General features: G+C 42.4%; 1 protein-coding gene and 1 long non-coding RNA gene across 5 annotated transcripts in view; one reads left to right on the forward strand and one right to left on the reverse strand.

Annotated features, from left to right (window-relative positions):
* Positions 1–21138, reverse strand: part of magi3a (membrane associated guanylate kinase, WW and PDZ domain containing 3a) — a 184764-nt gene that overhangs the window by 6356 nt on the left and 157270 nt on the right. For all 4 annotated transcript variants that reach the window (XM_074642454.1, XM_074642453.1, XM_074642455.1 and 1 more), the window contains 11 exons: positions 19235–19435; positions 15518–16135; positions 12195–12226; positions 11142–11403; positions 8811–8905; positions 7017–7209; positions 5675–5887; positions 3840–4025; positions 3582–3675; positions 1485–1560; positions 1125–1262 (listed from right to left, as the gene is read on the reverse strand). In XM_074642454.1, coding sequence (XP_074498555.1) covers positions 1125–1262; positions 1485–1560; positions 3582–3675; positions 3840–4025; positions 5675–5887; positions 7017–7209; positions 8811–8905; positions 11142–11403; positions 12195–12226; positions 15518–16135; positions 19235–19435 — 2108 coding nt within the window. The remainder of the gene's footprint in view (positions 1–1124; positions 1263–1484; positions 1561–3581; positions 3676–3839; positions 4026–5674; positions 5888–7016; positions 7210–8810; positions 8906–11141; positions 11404–12194; positions 12227–15517; positions 16136–19234; positions 19436–21138) is intronic.
* Positions 5877–7506, forward strand: LOC141771937 (uncharacterized). Its single transcript, XR_012594799.1, has 2 exons — positions 5877–6012; positions 6125–7506. It is a non-coding gene; the product is annotated as an uncharacterized LOC141771937 (long non-coding RNA).

Consider the following 21138-nt stretch of genomic DNA (forward strand, 5'->3'; position numbering starts at 1 on the left):
TCTCACCAAGGCAACCAGACTCCATTGAAAAAACTTGGCAGAACACGGGGGTTCCTGGTCTACCGCTGCCTCCATCTGTTTGTGTTATTGTGTGACTTTGGTGAATCCGAACTAACCAAGGTGAGGTAAAATTACTGTGGAGTCTGGTTGCTTTGGTGAGAGCATAGATAACTTCATCAGTTTCCCTTTGGAAACATAGACTGTATAGCTGTCTCATGGCAAGGTGAACCTACAAAAACATTCGAAATATAGCGTATACACTGATATTGATTTTTTTTTAGGTGAGCATTTCTTTTAAGTGGCTAAAATACATTTTGCTGCCGGCCCCGTCCACATTAGTACGTTGCTTTGTTTTCGTGCGGTAACTCCTGTCTGCTTCTCCACACTGGGGGCGTGTCGACCGTCATCTACTGTAGACAATACACTGACTATGTACTGATGTATGTACCTCATACAACCCTCTTCAAAACACCCAAACTATACCTTTAAAACCCTTATCGCCCGATTGCCCCAATTTGCGTAAGAAATCGTACTCCTTTACTGAGTCACAACTCTGTAAAATCTGAACACACAGACATGATGCACATATTTTCAGTGTGACTTACACTTAAGGATATCATTATCTGATGTCCATCACGTATAAAGTCTGTTAATCCGCATAGCAACCATAGAAAAAAAGACGCTCCATCAAAATCGTTTCAAGTTTTCTTCAATATCAAAGTGATCCAGTGTTAATTGCCTGAACATCAAGGAGTACATTGCAAACAGTAACTACTAGTAGTTAATTCGGCATACTTTTAATAATGGTGCCACACAAGTTCTAGCTGACCGCAAACAAACCCACTCCATGGCAACATTATACTTCCTGTATACATCCTCCAAAGCACCAAATTATGGGCACTGTAGCTCCAAAACTTAGAGCATGATTATCCCCCAAATAGAAATAAGACAAAAATATTATAATAAAAGGGTAGAAAATCCAATCATTTTAACTTTGGGTGCAGTTGTGTTGATTTTGTCTGGGGAGGGCCCACAGTGTCAGACTTTGAAAACCCCAAAGTAAGACCTATCAGTAGTGCCAAGTAGTATTTCCCAGTTTATTAAAAAAAAAAAAAAAACCTCACATGTATCCTGCCGTCTTTAAGAGCAGGTCCGTCCTCAGCCAGTCGCAGGATAAACAGGCCCATGTTGTACTCCTTCCCTCCTCTCAGACTGAAGCCGAAGCCCCGCTGGCTGCGGTCCAGCTCCACCACAAAACAGCCCTGTAGTTCACAGACGAGAATACAAGCTTTTGAGACTGGGGCACTTCTTGACAAACATGCCATAAAGGTTACAGGCTGGTTGATATATATTTTAGTCCAGTGAACTAAAAGGACAACCCTCAGATTAAGAATGTACTGTATTAAACTGGCACCAGAGCAGAATGAGTCAATTAGAAGCGTCATGTACTGAGAAACACATAATAATGTTGGCTATGGTCTTACCTGCTTAGAGCCTGACAGGCCAAGTGTTCCCATCTCTATTGGTGGGAAAGAGTTCCTCACCTCAGTGTCACCGTTCCTACCCCATAAAAGACCAAACACACACACATTATAATGTGACTGCAGATTTGAAATATATTTAGTCATGTTTTAAAGGGGACATATTTAGCTAATTTTCAGGTGCATAGTTGCATTTTGGGTTTCTACTGAAACATGTTTACATGCTTTATTTCAATCAATCAATTATTTTTCTCATACTGTCTGTCTGAATATACCTGTATTCACCCTCCGTTTTAGTGCGTGTCTCTTTAAGACCCCTTCCTGAAGACAGGAAGGTGAGCCAAATCTGATTGGCTTGTCGAATCACATGTTTTCTGATCTAGGCAGCCCACAAAAAAACCCAATTAGTTTTTATTTTGTTTTAGTTTTGACTTTTCGATTTCATTCTAGTTTAGCTTTCGTTAGTTTTCAGAGTGTGTTTGCTAGTTTTAGTTTTTCAGAAAGGTTTAGTTTTAGTTTTACAGTAGTTTTAGTTTTTGTTTGGGCCACTTCTAATGTCTCAGAAGTATGTAGCTATATAAATACAAAACACATGGTTGGAGAACTGTGTAGGAATGACCATAATGTTTAATGTTTAATCTTCCCGCTACTTTAGTGAAGCAATTGCACCATCTCCTGGAGGGTCAAGTCTGTTCAATTTATGTGGTTAGATGTTACAAGAGTTAACGGAAATTCATGCCGTCTCCTTTTTTCAGTGGTGATATATTATAGCCGAAAACCTCAAACTGAAATGAATTTACGTTCGTTCGTATTTTATTCGTTTTTAACCCAGGCAATATAGTTTCAGTTTTTCTTAAAGGATATAGCTTTTATTTAGTTTCACTTTACTAAAAATATTTTCCACTGCTTATTTTTGTTGTAGTTTCGGTTTCAGTTGGTGGGCACTCCAGATACCCAAATGGATGTGCACAAGCACTGAAAAAGCATGATATGTCCCCTTTATAACAATATGGCACAATATCTCTTCTTGAGATGAGAATTGAATGTCAGCACATAAATAGCATTTGAAATAGTCTTAACAGTCTGGAGAAACAATAAAAGAAAAATTATTACAAGGTTCAATTTCAGCATGTGTTTCCATACGATCTGTGGGGAAACTTGTGCCTAAAAGTGTATGCAGTCAGTACTGTGCTATGTATAATCTTCCACCATCTTGTATGTGTCATGTTGGCAGTAATGCCTGTGTGTGAGCTACAGCACATATTGAAGAGAGCAGAGAATAGGTCTCGTTCTCCTCCCCTTCTGCTGTGTCCAGTATGATCCGCACACTGCCACGCCTATATCACAGCAGCGGGAGCCTCTTTCTGTTGCTTTTTATTATACAACACAGATCTATGTAAATCCTTCAGAGAGCCATGTTTCTCATACAGGAAGATAACGGGGGCATACTTTAATGCTTCGCAGAGCTCATTACAATGCCTTTGTGGGAACTTGGCTGTGCTGACACGCTATCTAAAAGAGTCTAGGCCTTCTCAGCAGCTCTGGCGTGGAGCGGAGTTTACACACTTCATGCAGCCGAGCTGACAGCCTCAGCTCATATCCAACCCGGGCTGACCCAGGGCATGCGTTGGAGATTAGACGCAGAGGGAGGCAGGGCGCTGCCGAGGAATGGACAGAGGGCTAAATGAGGAGAAGGGGGAACACATGCTGATATAGGCAGCGAAACGGAGCGGGTGAGGGCGAAAAATTATGCTGCTGCGGCAACGGATTAAAAAAAAGTCTGACACAGGTAATCTTGTTTAAAAAGGAAGATCAAAGAGGAAGAGAGACTCTCTGTTAATGGGCCTCTTTTTCTTTGCTTCGCCATCCAAACAGTGACCACGGGGGGGATTTTCTGTCTTTCTGGATAACAAGGACCACAAGAGATGCTAATGGGCCACATCGTAGCACAAACCAGAGCCTGCTTTGAGAGGATTTAGGGCTGATTTGTGGTTCAAGTGGCAGGACCTGTATTAGACTTAGTCTCCGGTGGACTCAGTGTTTGAGAGGGACACTGGAAAGCTTGAGTGAATGCTTGCATGTGTGTATATATTCGTGTACCTGTCTGGATAGCTGGGAGGCTGTTGGCCCATAGCTCTGTGTTGCGCCGAAGGGCTCTGCTTGGCTGAATTTGTTCCAGATGGAGGAGTGCTGTCTGTGAAAACACAACACACCCATTTAGTACGAGGCGCAGATCTTGTGCATCTGCTACTGAACGCCACAAAGCAAATCTGTGCATCAACATCCCTGATATCTTATTCCCAGAAAAATACTCCTGATATTCTTTGTGGAAATCAGCTTCACAAGACTGAGACCTACCATCTTCAGGCACAACAGTGAGGGTGACAGCATTGCCGGCGTCCTTGATGAGCTGGACGATATCGTTGTGAGACAGCTCCATGATGGACAGGCCGTTGACAGCAGAGATACGGTCTCCCACCTTCATCTGACCTATGCGGTCTGTAGGGCTGCCCTCAATAATACGGCCAATCTTGTGAGGTATGACTGAAACAGGGAAACACAGACATGACAACCTGGGCTTTTTTTTTTTTTTATCTGAGCAGCACTGTGTCAGTAACCCCAAATCAAGATAGCATTTTTCAATTCAGCATTGTACAGTCTTTCGGAGTCACTGGGATCAATAGGATACATGGCTCCACTGTAAAAACATGGAATGAAATGGTACAGGATATTATCTGATATACAGTATGCCTATTTACAAAACTTAATTCATTGAATGATGTCCTTACATTTGAAAAAAACAAACAAACAGACAAAATGGTGAAAAACAAGACTACAACCAAGCCAGCTGTGTGAGGCTAGGACTCGACATAGCAGTGCTGTGAGCTAAATGCTAACGTCAACATGCTAACAGTGTTTACTTACTGATGTTTAACATGTTTCATGCTTAAAGGGGACATATCATGAAGAACTCACTGTTTCAGTGCTTGTGCACACACACACTTGGGTATCTGGAGTTCCTACCAACCCACAAACTGTGATTTAAGACGACCCAGTCAGTTTTCTGTGGGCTTCCAAGATCAGAAAACATGTGATTGAACAAGCCATTCAGGTTCAGCTCCCCTTCCTATGTCACATGCAGGATCATTAGATCATACCGCCCCCCCATCTAAGTATCTCCACCCACAACTTGAGAACTACCTTTGCAACGGTGCACCATATATTTCTCGCAACCCAATCAGAGCAGACTGGGCTTTTTTGGGAGGGGGGTTTAAAGAGACAGGCACTAAAACGGAGCGTTTTAGACAGAGGGTGATTACAGATATATTCAGACAAACAGTACGAGAAAAATAATGTGTTTTTAACATTAAAACATGTTCTAGTAGAAACCCAAAATACAATTATGAACCTGGAAATGAGCATGATATGTCCTCTTTAACATGTTCATCATCTTAATTTAGCGTGCTAGCATGCTGACATTTGTTAATTAGCACCCAGTGGGCTACCTCCAGGTCTGAAAAGTGAAGCCAATGCTGAAGTGCCTTAAACTTGTATTCTTTCTACCAGCCAGCAGGGGGCGACTCCTCTGGTTGCTAAAAGAAGTCTGGTTGTATAGAAGTCTATGAGAAAACGCAACCCCCCATCTCTGGACAGCTTCAAAAGACTTCTCAAAACCCACCTCTTCACTAAGGCCTATGGCCTCTAGCTACTGCTATGTTCAGTTTGTTGTGTTTATTTATGTCTATGTTAAGCGTCCATGGGCTTCTTGAAAGGCGCTATATAAATCCAAGTTATTATTATTATGCTAGCACTAAACCCAAGTACAGCTGAATCTGTTGGGAATGCCATGAGTTTTGAAGGTCACAACCAAAGACAAACTAACATTTTGATGGCGCTAAAACGCGAATGGCCCTCTCTAGAGCCGGTGTTTGGTTTGTCCGTTCTGGGCTACTGTAGAAACATGGCGGCCGGCTCCATGCAGAGGACCTGCTCCCCATGTAGATATAAACGGCTCATACAAAGCTAACGATAACACAGTGATTCTTATTTATTAATATTATATTCCATTTCTGCCAACAGATCCCCCTAATGTAACACACTGTTCCGTTAAGTCTTTAAATTACCTTATTTATTTTATATAACACTATTTTTCAAAAGGTTGTATATAAGATGTGTTTTTCTTAATGTCTGACCTCCAGGTGGGGGCTTGTTCTTCGACGTGAGGATGACAAAGCCAAAGCCCTCGTTGTCTTTGCGCTGCAGAGTGACGTCAAAGCACTCCGGTCGAGAGGACTGAGCGGGCTGGACTGCGTTCGGAGCGTCTGCACGAGGCATCTTGGGGGAGCTGTTGACCAGGGCGGACGCTACCTGCTGGGGCTGCTGACCGTTCTCCTCCTCCTCGCCATCTGACAAATGACACAGAAACATGAGGGGGATTGCTTACAGGAACAGCTCCTCTCAATAGGTTACAGAATCCCATCAATCTAGTGATGATACTGGTACGTCTATCCATCGAGGGTCAGCTCAGATGGTAAATGACATTACAATTCGTCACTTTCACCAACATAAATGTTTATTTTGAGCTGACATACACTTTAATCCGTGAGCATTTATTCATCAAAATGTTCCCAATTTGTTTTCAGATCCTTCCAAAAAGAATCCAAAGCACAGCGGCTTTATTGAAGATAGCCTCTTTGCTGCATTTATTGCACACATGAAATACAAGACTGCCATCTCTACACTTGAGATGAAAGCCCTTTACAATTTGCTATTCATACGACACGCTGATCTACCTCCATCTCTCTTCATTTTAGTTCACTTTGCTGACTCCCCGTTTTGTCAGCCGGCATCAGGGAATCTCTCTCTAAAGCCCTGCTTTGAAAGCATAAACCCCTACATGATTGATGCTTAATTTCTGCGACTCGATCAAAGCTGTTGTTGCAATACATCACATCCAAAGTCATTTCAAAAAGTGCTGCTACTATTCACGGGGTGGTTATTTGTGGGGGTAAACAAGCCTGAATGCAGAAGGGGTTTGTGCTGTTGAAAAAGAAAACTCAGCATATTCTTTTTTTTCGGTTTCATCCTTTGAGATGTAAATCAACTCTACCAGCTGATCTAATCTTCACTGGCCTTCAAACAGCTCCCATCAGCCTCGGCAGATAAACACAGAGCAAAGCCACTTTTGCAGTTTTCTATTTTGGTGGGTGAAAATACTTCATTCACTTTCCTGTCATTAAAGTAAACACGGCATCCTCTTTCAAAACTTTACTTTTCTATTCAGGAAAGTGTCTGCATAGAATAACATCCTACAGTAAAAGTCAATTTTGACTGAACTTCATTTATCCGCCAGGAAGTCACCCAGAACAAATTTAAAAGGATTAGATTTTAAAAATCCCAGATCAAAGCTTCTGCTCAGAGGTCCTCCTCCAGCATACGGATCTAAACACAAGGAGTAAAAGCAAGAAGTCGTGCTTAAAAGCACTGAGTGCTCTCAGAGAAACGTAGAGCCCATTATTCAAAAGCAGACTCTACCCGAGTGTGTCAGTTTCCTGCGGACTGTGAGCATGACTTGGCCGTTACGGGCGGCGTTGGTCATCAACTCCAGCACTTGTTTGTGGGATTTGCCCTTCACCGGCACGCCGTCTATACAGAGCAGCTCATCCCCCGCCCGCAGGCGCCCGTCCTTCTCAGCGGCACCGAGCGGCACGATGGCACCGATGTACACCTGTGGAAGCAAGGGGATACGAGAGAAACAGCTTGACACAAGCATGAGGATTGACTGGCATTATGGTAAATAATCACTTGAAATTCTTTAACCCCTCTTTAGAACTGTGTTTGTCTTTTTTAGGGGAGTACAGGGGGACTTTAGGGGAGATAGCAGATCAACAGTAGATGTCAAATAGAAGTGGTGTACATCATCTGAAAGCTGGAACCTGAAGATTAATTTCAGATGCAGCTCAACACTGTGTGTCAAGTTGTTCCAGTCATGAATCAGAAATAAACATGAATTAATTAAAATAAATTGTGAAAGTGTACAAGGGTTTATATCATTATGATAGCAGCATATGATGGTCATTCACATGCTTTTTTATGTTTCATGAGTTGCTGCAGCAATTTTTGTGTTGATACCATTTGTTACACAGATTTGGTGCTAAATTTAACCATTTTTTACCACTGGAGAATTGATAAAAATTATAATTATCCCTCCAAAATACCACATTAAGACACCAAGACCTTGAGGAACACCATAGAAAAAGCCATGCTGTGATTTGGGATCAAAAACTTTTGACATTTTGAGATTTCTGCAAGAATTGCATTTTTTGGTGATTGGATGGCGAGCACTTCTGTTGAGTAAACTGCTCAGAAAACCCCTTATTGTCAATCTAGCTAGGAAAGCCATTCATCCTCTGAATGCTCTAGATCTCTAGTTTGATCCATCCATCCTCTGAATGCTCTAGGTCTCTAGTTTGATCCATCCATCCTCTGAATGCTCTAGGTCTCTAGTTTGATCCATCCATCCTCTGAATGCTCTAGGTCTCTAGTCTGATCCATCCGTCCTCTGAATGCTCTAGGTCTCCAGTTTGTGGCTGTAAAGTTTCATGAAGCTGTGATTATCCTAGAGGTCACCACAGGTCATTTTATACAGAGAGGTCAAGTGTGACAGTTGGGCTCATTGGATCCAAAAGAGTCAGCTTTACAGTCATATCCAACTTATGTAATTCGGAGACTGTTTAGGGACCCCAGTATGCAGAAATATTCAAATATACCATTTTTAGAATAGTCAAAAATAACACATTCATACTGCATTTTTGCCCCAAACTGCATGTGATTATCATAAAGTGAGCATGCCTGTAAAGGGGAGACTCGTGGGTACCCAGAGAACCCATTTACATTCACATAACTGGAGGTCAGAGGTCAAGGGATCCCTGTGAAAATGGCCATGCCAGTTTTTCCTCGACAAAATTTAGTCTAATTTGGAGCGTTATTTAGCCTATTTCCCCACAAGCTAGTATGACATGGTTGGTGATGATGGATTCTAGTTTCATATGATACCAGTAGCTTAACCTGAGCCTGCTACAGCCTCTGAAAGACAGTAAAGTCGGTCTGAGGTTAAGTTGCTTTGAGCATCTGATGCCGCGTTTCCTACGGTTGTTGTTTTTTTGACAATCCATTGTCCTGCAGCAAGAGCAGCTATTTAACTGAATGCAGCTCAAATATTGATTTGCTTGGTGTCTGACTGCCGTGGTCTAGTATCTGAGGGTTTGGGATTCTAGCAGCCCATCAAGCCTGGTTGTAAACGGCTGGACCCGCTGCTACGGTACCTACCGGCTGATCCGGCCCCTCGCCCCCGAGGACTCTGAAGCCAAAGCCGGACTCCTGGTTCCTTTTGATGTACACATCCAGGTCCTTGGTGTTAAGAGCTGCAGAGAGAGGAGGACAGTAGGGAACGTTTCTTATTCGCCATGAAGACAAGACCCATGAATTATGCGGTTTGTATGTTCTGTGTTTATCGGGCATGTGGGTAATATATAATGCAGTGGTTGTAAGCCTGCAGTCAAGGCCAGCAAGTTTAAAGAAATATTTGATTCAAATATCTAAAAGTTTATAATATTTTATAATGTCTTGCTTAGATAAGAGATAACATCTTTAGCTTTCTTTTGTCAGATAAAATGCCCTAAAGTAATATGAAATGATTTAAATTCACAAGTAGAGCAAATAAATGATTAAAAATTGATGAATGGATAAGTTGATCAACAGAAAACCTTTGCTCTGTTTCATATTATTGTACATTTAATACCACATAATGTTGATCAGACAAAACAAGCCATTTTAAAACATCAATTTAAACTCTTGTGGGCATCATTATCTTTGACAATAATTTGTATGATTGCTAGATAAGTAGGGGTGTAACGATTCATCTACTATATCGATGTATCGATTTCTATTCCTACAATACAACTACATCGATAGGTACTCGACAAGTTATCCTTCACGGGAGACGTATATCAATATAACATCGATTTGAAACGTAAAAATCGATTGTATCGATATTAAGAATTTGCACTTTGTATTTAAGGACGACAAACGTTATATGAATTAGTATTAGTAAAGAAATGTTAAACGTAACTCCAGTTCTCCAGACATGCCCGAGCTCTGCGCTCTGCAGCGTGAGCGCGCATCCATGACTCCTCCTCTCTCACCAGGTAGCGGCTGGAGGGAGATGAGCAGCGGTCTGCAGGAGACAGGGAGCGGCTTCAACCACAGGAGCTTTCCCCGTGCGCTGTCGGTTTTTCATTCAGAGAAAATGACTTTCCTTTCCCCCCGTCATGATATCTACTGTATGTGAACGCAGCATCAGCCTCACGTATCCAACAGGAGAGCAGACGGTCCGCGAGGCAAAGTATCACGACAAGTGATGGGAGTAAAGTAAAAAACTAAACAGAAACTCAACTAACGTTAGTCTAACATAGTTTAAAATGTCTTTCCAGATGTTTTCAGGTATGAAAAGACCCCAAATGAACACTATAGGTGAACTATTTGATTACTATAATAAGATTATTTAAACAGCGTTTGTACAGGAATAATTCTGCCATTAATCGTTGTTTACTTGTTTATATCCATAATTAATTTATCCCTGATTCCCTAACAAGAAAAGCTTTGAGGAATCCTGACCTGCTCTGTCCAGTATCACATATTTATTTCACAGTCACACTGACTGAATTTTTGGCAAAAAAAGTTACTGTATCGATTTCAAATCATTGAATCGTATCGTATGGTATCGCTCTAGATGAGCCAAATATCGTCCTGAATCGTATCGGAACCATGGAAATCGTATCGTAGTAAAAGCATATCGTTACACCCCTCTAGATAAGCTACAATTACCGCCTCACGGTTGTATGCCTCCACCAACCAGTCAAGTTGCAGTTTATATCCATGTCTGTCCAAAAGTTAAAGACTTTTGTGTGAAATTGATTAGCATACGAGTTCTTGAGTTATGGCCGAAAACATGTTTTGTGAGGTCACAGCGACCTTTGACCACCAAATTCTAATCAGTTCATCCTTGAGTCCAGTTTCTTCAAAATTGTGGCAAATTTGAAGAAATTCCTTCCAGATGTTCCAGAGATATCCTGTTCAAAAGAATGGTACGGACGTGAGGTCACAGTGACCTTGGCTTTTGACCTTTTAACAACCAAAATCAGTTCAGTTCATCCTCGAGTCCAAGTGAAAAGGACCGCTCTAGGAGGTCCTTCCTACCAGCTGTACAACCAGCCCCCTCTGAGTCAGTGACATTTTGTTAATTGCTCATTTTTATATTGCTAAATTTTGTTTATTGCTAATTCTTGTATATTGCCAAGTTTTGTATTGAAAAGTACTCTTTAGTTTTTTTGCACAATATTTTGGTCTATTTTGCTAAGCTGCTTTAACACGCTATAAATCTGTGCCAAGTTTGAAGAAATTCCGTCCAGGTGTACCTATCCATATCGTGGTCACAAGAATGGGACGCACAACTCAAAAACACGGCGGCATTATGTCATTAGTCTTGTCACACACGCATCCAAGATCATGTTGAATAGTATCAAGAGGGTGGCCCCTTTCAACAGGGGCTTGAGCCAGGGGGGGTGAAAACCGCTCATGAATTTCATGGTGTACACTCACGCTTGCTGTCCAACAAGGCCTTGGACTTGAGGTAGAGCTCAGACGCGTCCGGTTTGGGTGAAGACGAGCGCAGGGTGTTGGTGGGGAAAGGGAGCGGGTTGGGGGCCGCCTCGGGCTGACCGAGGGCCTCTGTGCTGTTCATCTCCTGACGCTGTGGCGGTGCGATGGGCTGGGAGCTTGGATGGGGGGCCTGCTGGGCTGCGGGATGAAGCGCCTGTTGAGGAGTAGGCTGGGATATGCCTTGGGACATGGGAGCTGTGCACTGCAAGGCAGAAAACATACTTCTAAGAACACTGTAAATGTATTCTACCCCTATATAAGGCAAGGTAAACCGCCAAAAATATTCTAAATATAGCGTACACTTAAACTGATACTGATCATTTTAGGTGAGCCTTTCTTTTAGGTGGCTAAAATACGTTTTGCTGGCAGCCCCGTCCACAGCAGTACATTGCTTTGCTTCCGTGTGGTAACTCCCGTCTGCTTCACCAAGCTGGGGGCGTGCTGACTGCCATCTACTGTAGGTAATACACTGACTATGGATAAGTAGCTCATACAACCCCACTACAAAACTATCCCTTTAAGGTGGGCTTACCCTCCAGAATGACAATCCTAAACTCCTGCACATGCCTTCATTTTCAAAAATAGTGCAACCACACATTGTAATCCTGTATTAAACCAATAAAACAGTATGAGTAAGCCTGTTGCTGCCTCTCTATTTTGAGAGTGCAGCATGGAGGAGCAGCCCAAGAACAAGCTGTTGAACATGGCATATCATCTTAAACACCCATACGCAGAGGGATGTTGAGTTGCTGTTTGCCAGGAGCCAGCATATTTACCCACATGCAGTTCCAGAAATAACAGCCTGGCTAATGTGGGCTCACTGAATAATGTAGCTAACAGCACACACACACACACACACACTAAGTGGTGCTTGCGGTAACCAAGCTAAGAACCTTTTCTGTTGAATAATTCAGCTGCAGTTTTATCATCAGTACATTCTTTGTTTCATCCTACGAAATGGAAGAAACATTAAAAAGAGTTGTTTCAACTTACTGGTTTTAGGGATTTCACAGGAGATGTCTGACCTGGAAGGAGAAAGAGAGGTGGATGTTACATTCAATTCATTAAGAAAAACAACAAACATCTATTCAAACATAAAGCTTAAAGGATGAGTTGTTCATCTATCTGTCTTCACTGCACTGACCTGTTGGCTTCCAGTGTGGTGCTTCACTGAACATCCTCTACACATACTCTGCACTTTGTTTTCAGTCACTTAGTGAAATAAGTAATAGTGCCTATAGGTTTTTTAGAACTGAAGTTTTTAGGGCTGTCAAAGTCAACGCGATAATAACCCGTTAACACAAATTAGATTTAACGCCACTCATTTTATTAACGCAACTTGCGTTTTTTAGATTGTAGCGGACTCCGGTTTAAAGCTAAAGTGAAAATACTGACATCGTATGAGAAAACGTGAGGAATCCGGTGGTACCAACCATGTCATAATAAGTACATTGGGAATTTATCAGTTCACTCAGTAACATCTTTTGTTTCTATTAGGGCTGTCAAATTGAATGCGATAATAATGCGTTAACACAACTAGATCACCATAGAGTGAAGATACTGGCAGCATATGAAACTAGACAACCTAAGGAATCCATCGGTACCAACCATGTCATACTAGCTTGTCAGGAGGGAGGTTAAATAACAATCCAAAGTTGTGCTGAATTTTGGCGAGAAAAAACTGTCATGGCCATTTTCAAAGGGGTCCCTTGACCTCTGACCTCCAGATCAGTGAATGTAAATAGGTTCTCTGGGTACCCACGAGTCTCCCCTTTACAGACATGCCCACTTTATGATAATCACATGCAGTTTGGGGCAAGTCATAGTCAAGTCAGCACACTGACACACTGACAGCTGTTGTTGCCTGTTGGGCTGCAGTTTGCCATGTTATGATTGGAACATATTGTTTTATGCTAAATGCAGTACCTGTGAGGGTTTCTGGATCAATATCTGTCATTGTTTTGTGTTGTTAATTGATTTACATAATAAATATATACATACAATTGCATAAAGCAGCATATTTGCCCACTCCCATGTTAAGAGTATTAAATATTTGACAAATTTCCCTTTGAGGTACATTTGGAACAGATTAAAACTGTGATTCATTTGTGATTAATTGCTATTAACTATTTTAAGCAATTGACGGTCCTACTGTAGTTCTTTTCATTTAACCTCACTCTGCTTTCCTCTCTGCTGTCAGTGAGTCACAGTGTAATCCAACCAGTAGGGGGCAGTATACTCCAGTTGCAAAAATGGCTTCCATGTCACTACAGGATGGGAGACAGAGGTGACCCTAGGCCATGGGAAACATGCACTACTCTGGGTTAAACCTGCCAGCTGTCTGCTACACTACCAGAACACTGGAAATATCTGCAGTCTGTAGCTTTCAATAACCACTTTTTGATGACATCAACAGAATTAAATACATTTACTGAATGGGGTGGGTTTCGGATACATTTTTAATAAGTTTGATTAATTCCTTTTCAAATATTAGTAATGCAAAAGTACTGAAGGTATCTACCTGCTCATATCATATCATCGAGTGCAACTGAGTGCAGTTAATGTCCCACGGGAGAGGGTACTGTATCTCATTTCCAGATTTAAATCCCGAACAGGGATCAGGGCCAAATCATTTCCTGTTTCATCTCTCTGCTGCTGTCATCGGAAGGGAGTTCTAGCCGCTGGCTGGGAGCAAAGCCTAACCTAATCCTGGTTTATGGGTGACTTGAGGGAAGCCCTGCGGTGATGCTCTTTTTAGTCCTGGAAAGCTGTGATCTCCTGCCCCTTTTTAAGCAGCAACACACACCCTGCATATGCACACCTACCATCAAAAGAATCCATATAAGGCTGGCACAAATGGGCAAATAATTAGTTAATAACAGCAGAGCACGCACACACACGCACACACACACACACACAAGGGACAAGCCCCGGGAGCTCAGAGCGGAGCCCAGCTGAGTACATCTGATATGTGGGTGCAACACTGATCTCTGGAATCTAGGCTACTGCACTGCAGTAAAGGCAAAAGGGAACAAGCCCTTCGAATCAGTGAACGCCTCAAGTAAGAAGAAGGGCAATGATTACCCACCATGCACTCCTTCCCTCCTTCTCTCTGAGCAACGAGTGAATCACTGAAAACTGCCACCTCTCTTCTCCTTCCCAGCACAGCTCACCACGTGACTAAGCATGACTTCCTCCCTGTTTGGTGAAGGTGCATGGTGCATGATGCAGAGTTGGTGTGGACCAGAGAGCGTGAAATTGCTTTATTTAACATCGGGAGAATCTGTGTGTCCAAGCAATACCTCCAGAAAACCACAGTCCACCCTGGTATTTATAGATTAAAACATGTTGCGCTAAATCTCAACTCAACTAAGTTTAACAATGTTGCTTTCTCTCTTAAAGGGCCAGTGTGTAGCATTTAGGGGGATCTATTGGCAGAAATTGGAATATAATATAATAGTAGTTTTTATTCAGTCATTACACGATAAAATAAATATAAACAGTATATACAATCTAGTATACAATATGACTGAAAAGGCACAGACAGAAGCATAATGCTTATATATGCCTATCCTACATTCTTATCAATTTAGGCTACCCTCCAGAAAATCAAAATAATCATCAAAAAATCAAATCAATAAAAAAATAAAATTGAATTAAAAAATAAAATCATGTAAAAAAATAAAATATAAAAAAATTCATAAAAAATCAATAAAAAAGAAAAACAATTAAAAAAATAAAGTCATATAAAAAAAGAATATCAAATAAAAAAAAAGTAAATCAAATAAAAAAAAATAAATAAAATCACTTAAACAGGCGTTAAAAAGTATGTCTTCTTTAGGGTATAATCAACTGAAAATAAGAATTGTGTTTTCGTTAGCTTAGAATGAGCCGTTATCTGCAACCTCACCACTTGATGCCGCCAAAACCTTCACTGTACCTTAACGAAATTCATTTCAAATGCAAGCAGGTGGGCTTCTCACCTCTGTTGTTTCATTCATTGCTTTCTTTTGGGAGAAGGGAAAGTAAGATAGAGGGACAGACTACAGGCGACACAAAGCTGTGTGGGGATTAAACTGATTTCAGCAGCGTGGGACTAAAGCTCCAGACTATCTCCGGGCACTAACACCTGTTTGTTGTCTGAACAGTAACCTGAGTAGATTAATACAGACAGCAGCGATTTAACAGAAGAGATGTCACAGCGTCAGCACTGTAACCCCCGCCAGCTGCGACATACTTCTGAGGATTAGTTCCATGTTGCAGGCTTACCTGCAGCTTCAGTGAACACATTTCCACTCTCGTTTCTGCCAACTCACCTCCTCTGAGCACCAGAACGTTGACCTCGCTGCCCACGGGAAAGTCTTTGAGGATGTCCACCACCTGGGAGTGGCTCAGCGTCTGGACGTTTTGTCTGTTGATCTCCTTGATGACGTCGCCCTTCAACAGGCCGCGGCACCACTGGGCGTCCAGGATCATCTTCACTTTTTGGCCCAGGGGGCAGTCGGCGATGGCGAAGCCGAAACCTCCGGGGCCTTTCACCAAGGGCACGCTCACCAGCTCCGGCTGTAGCAGAGTGGGGTCAGGGCCTTCTTGGTTGTGAGGAAGGTGGTGGTGCTGGTGAGGATGGTGGTGGTGACGTCCTCCGTTGGTCATGGGTGGTACGGCAGCAGTCTGCCTGGAGAGGGTTCCTCCGTCTGGGACTGTGTAGTGGGGGTCCTGTGGCGTGGAGGTTGAGGGGGAAGGGGAAGTGTCCTTGGAGGTGGAGAGGCCTCCTGAGGCCTCCTCGCTGCTGCTGGAGTCCTCAGGCAGGGGGTAGCCCCGGCACAGGACCATATCCACGTACTGGTTGATGGGGATGGTCTGGAACATCTGCACCACATCAGCGTGAGTCTTCCCCAGCACACACGCCCCATTGATGTCCACAATCACGTCACCTAAAAGAACAAAGAAACTAGGGCTGTTAATCACTTAAAACAGTTAATAGCGATTAATTAATCGCATATTTTTTATCTGTTCAAAATGTTCCTTAAAGGGAGATTTGTCAAGTAGTTAATACTCGTATCAACATGGGAGGGGGCTAATATGCTGCTTTATGTAAATGTATGTATATATTTATTATTGGAAATCAATCAACACAAAACAATGACAGATATTGTCCAGAAACCCTCACAGGTACTGCATTTAGCATAAAACAATATGCTCAATTCATAACATGGCAAACTGCAGCCCAACAGGCAACAACAGCTGTCAGTGTGTCAGTGTGCTGACTTGACTATGACTTGCCCCAAACTGCATGTGATTATCATAAAGTGGGCATGTCTGTAAAGGGGAGACCGGTGGGTACCCATGGAACCCATTTACATTCACATATCTGGAGGTCAGAGGTCAAGGGACCCCTTTGAAAATGGACATGACAGTTTTTCCTCGCCAAAATTTAGCGCAAGTTTGGAGCGTTATTCGGCCTCCTTCCTGACAAGTTTCCTTAGGTTTTCTAGTTTAATGTGATGTTAGCATCTTCACTTTAGCTCTAAAACTGAGCCCGCTACCACCTATGAAGAAGAAAGATCAGTTGTGTTAATGCGTTAAAGAAATTAGTGGCGTTAAAATGAATTTGCGTGAACACGTTATCGCGTTAACTTTGACATCCCTAAAAGAAACATTTGTTAAATTTGACAGTGGGGACTGTGATCACTACATCAGCACACAAGTGCAAATAAAAGAAGAAACACTAATGTCGCTGACAAAGTTATCACAATAAAGTCATAATTATGGAGCTGGATTGCACAAGTAGAATCTGTTTCTCCTTCTGCTCTTCAGAAAATTCAAAGATGTTAATGTGGATGGAGAGAGCGAGCGAGAGTATAAAATAGAACAAGATCACTGACATGCCGCTCTCCTCTTCCTCCTTTCATCTCCCTATAAGGGGGAGGGGGACTCTCATCACACCTGGCCTGGCTGAGATACAGGCCTGGATGGATGGCCGGCTGAATTGCTGACTGGCTCGCTGGCTGAAAGCCCAGTGGAGAATTCAGCCCACCTACACAATCAATACCCTCTCCTAGCAAACACAGCTAAGGTTTCACTCTGAAATGAGCTCCATATCACGATGCAGTGCCTGTTCAGAACCCACTACACATATCTCTAATGACTTATCTAATAAATAACCATCCACAAAACAATATTGTGGGTAAAAGTCTCAGAAACTTAAAAAACATTTCACCCTTGGCATAAATAAAGTCTCCAGGCCTGTAGTCAGAAAGTCTTCAATCCAGAAGAATGTTACACAGTTCAGTACTTCCTGTTATTACCTAATAATTACATTAATTTTTTTGTTTAATCAATTACCTTCCTTCCCAATGGAACTGAAACATTGAAAACAATGACTTTGTATTCTACGTTCACGTTGATTCTCAGCAGCAGCAGCAGCAGCAGCAGCAGCAGCAGCACTGCTGTGGCTGGAAGACCTTTCAATGCAATCGATATGACTGTAATGTGAATCCAGAAGCACTTCTCTAACAGTAATTCTAATTACTACAATCACCATGCATGTGATTACAGTGTTTATATGTGTAATAAAAGGGAATTTACTCAGCCACTGACATGCGGGTGCTACTAAAGTAGTGCTAGTGAGTTTATAGACCGCTTCAATGGAATTGCAATAGCTTGGATCTCTGTTTACTTCCTGTCAGCTGATGTCATTCAAAGACACTGCAACAGGAAATAAACTGGGATACATTTGGAAGGTTTACAACTATGAAATGGTCTATAGAAAGCAGACTAGCAAAGCTACATGTAGCATACATGTCTGTGTTGTTTGAATGCATGTCAGTGTGCTGACTTGCCAAAAACTGCATGTGATTATCATAAAGTGGGCATGTCTGTAAAGGGGAGACTCGTGGGTACCCATAGAACCCATTTACATTCACTGATCTGGAGGTCAGAGGTCAAGGGACCTCTTTGAAAATGGCCATGAAAGTTTTTCCTCACCACAATTTTGTGTAACCGTTATTTAGCCTCCTTCCCGACAAGCTAGTATGACATGGTTGGTACCAATGGATTCCTTAGGTTTTCTAGTTTCAAAAATATTTTGACATAACTATCCATTTAAAAAATTAGACAGATTAAAGTTATGAAAAAAACATGGTTGTGTTCTGTTCTACCTCGGTTGGGGGTATCTTAGTTCCTCTACTTAAACTCCTGCATGTACACATCATACAGATAGGCAGGCTTTGTCACCCAGCAGCCTTTGCAGGACTATTACATCTGTTATATATGACTGCATATAAAATACGGGTGTCAACCATAAAATGAACATGTGCTTTATTGACAGAAGTTTCCTATTTTTAGAGCTGCTCCACTGAACACTGAAACTTGATCAAGCAATATGCCATTCACGCTAAAGAACCTGTTCTCTAAATGTGTGTACTCGGGGTACATGAAACGGTATTATGTACAGTACAGTATGTGGATGCCAAGTCGAGTGTCACTGTGTGCATAGGCGTACATGCCATGCAAACATTATGCGTGAATGCGACACTAGATTATGTTTTGTTTAGACAAGTAATAAAAGCCTGTTTGTCTCTCCTTAACTCTTCTTTCTAGCAATTCAATAGCATTTTGAACATGTAGGATGGCTCTAAGGAAGCTAAGCCAGTCAAGATAATGGAGATCACTTTCATAAAGGGCAGCTGTGGCTCAGAAGGTAGAGCAGGTTGTCCACCAATCGGAAGGTCGGTGGTTCAATCCCCAGCTGCTCTGAGTCACATGTCGATGTGTCCTTGAGCAAGACACTTAACCCCAAATGTCTCCCGAAGGCAAAGCCATCGGTGTGTGAATGAGTATTTAGATTAGATCCTGATGGACAAAGATGGCACCTTAGCAGCCTCTGCCATCAGTGTATGAATGTGTGTGTGAATGGGTGAATGCTGACATGTAGTGTAAAGAGCTTTGAGTGGTCGGAAGACTAGAAAAGCGCTATATAAATGCAAGTCTATTTACCATAAACAGTCTGGGGTCTGTGGGGGAAGACATACCTGAGGCAATTTTGTTGTCATGCGCAGCAGGCCCATCTGGAAGAACGTTTTTGACCTGAAGGAACTCGTCGGGTCGGTCTCCTCCTATAATGGTGAACCCAAAGCCCTGGGGGCTTTTTCTGAGCGCCGTCTGCAGGATGGAGCCCTGCAGCTGAGACGGATCTCGCGTGAAGACCCGCGCTCCCCTACTGGGCTCCTCCGCTGTAGGGATGACAGTGGGAAAACAGAGGAGAGAGATTGACAAGGGGTAATGGACAGGGAAATGGAGAAACATATCTTTAATGGCCTAATTAGTGTAATTGCTTCTGTTGCCTCCAATTGAGCACATTACACAGTTGTATTCTAACAATAAATAGTGAGGTATAAAATTCAGCTTTTATATTACATAAAGTGGCATTAAATCTATAGATGAGCAGCACGTCTTAAAAGTTCACAGGTTTACGTGCCGACACGGACTATGTGATGAGTAAGCGTGCATGTGTGTGTGAAAACGAGCCAGAGAAACTGAAAAGCTTTCTCACAAATTGCCATGTGTCTCCATCATAACAACATTGGCACAGTGACAATGTGTCCGACAGCACGTCACTCACTGCTGGTAATTACACGAACACTCTGGGAGCATCGTGATTTAAGTGCAAACTCAAACAAATCACACATGCACTGCACGCGCACACACATATACACACAAAACTTGCGAGTCTGCTGTGAATCTGTTTATGAAGCTAATAAACATCCAGTTATTGCATAATGTCCATATTCTGCCCCGGCCTCACCGCAAAACAACCAATTCCTTTCACTGCGGTGATGAATCCGTCCTGAAACGCGCCTGACATTTTCCAGGTAAACTTTTCATTGCAAATTTCCTTTTGTGGAGCCTGAGCCTGCAGGATGTGTAAAATGGGGCAACTTTTTAGAAGACAGGAAAGGAATTATATTAGACGGTGTGTGTGTGTGTGTGTGTGTGTGTGTGTGTGTGTGTGTGTGTGTGTGTAGTTGTGAGGAAGAGAGCGAGATAAGAGCGATGAGACAGAAAGAGACAGAGAGAAATAGAGTTAGCCTTGACAGAAAGAGGGAAATTCTAACTAAATTCTAGCTCGCCCTTCCCTGTGGTGTGTGAGCCTATGAGATAGTGAGTTATGTGCCGTGTCCCTGCATGCTGGGCTTCTTCCCTGGCAGTTCCCACACTGATAGATGGTGGGACATCAATCTCATTAGGGAGGCTACAGATAGAAGCAAAGCCCCCCCCCCCTCCCCCCTACCTCCAACACCACTCTCAATGTGTGTGTGTGTGTGTGTGTGTCATGGGATTTTGATTTGCATAATTGCATAGCAATTGGCAGATGACCGCCCTGAAGAAAAGAAAAAAAGATTGTGATTAACATGACATTCCAGCATCGGAGCTGTGTCAAAGATATTTTCAAGATTATATATGTAAATTGATGTTGCACAAGCGTATGCATCAGACGGCAACCTCTGGGTCTGGGAATTGTATGCGGAAGTACCTTAAACTTGCATTCTTTCTAACAGCCAGCAGGGGGCGACTCCTCTGGTTGTATAGAAGTCTATAAGAAAATGAGCCTACTTCTCTCTTGATTTATCACCTCAGTAAACATTGTAAACATGAGTTTATGGTCTCAATCACTAGTTTCAAGTCTTCTTCAATACAGCATGATGTTCATTTAGTAAATGATGGTCCCATTTAGAGTCAGATAGACCATAAAGCAGGGGATGCTTTAGGGCGTGGCTACCTTATGACTGTCAGGTCGCTACCATGGCGTTTGTCCGGTCTGGGAGTTTTAGAACTTTAACCCTTTCACAGTGTGTTTTCACTTCATGAAAGTTAATTGTTACATTTTGGTCACCTAAAAATGTCTTATTCAGTGTTCGGTTGACCTTAGCTCCAC

The sequence above is a fragment of the Sebastes fasciatus genome, chromosome 8 (assembly GCF_043250625.1).
Source record: "Sebastes fasciatus isolate fSebFas1 chromosome 8, fSebFas1.pri, whole genome shotgun sequence".
Lineage (NCBI taxonomy): Eukaryota > Metazoa > Chordata > Actinopteri > Perciformes > Sebastidae > Sebastes > Sebastes fasciatus.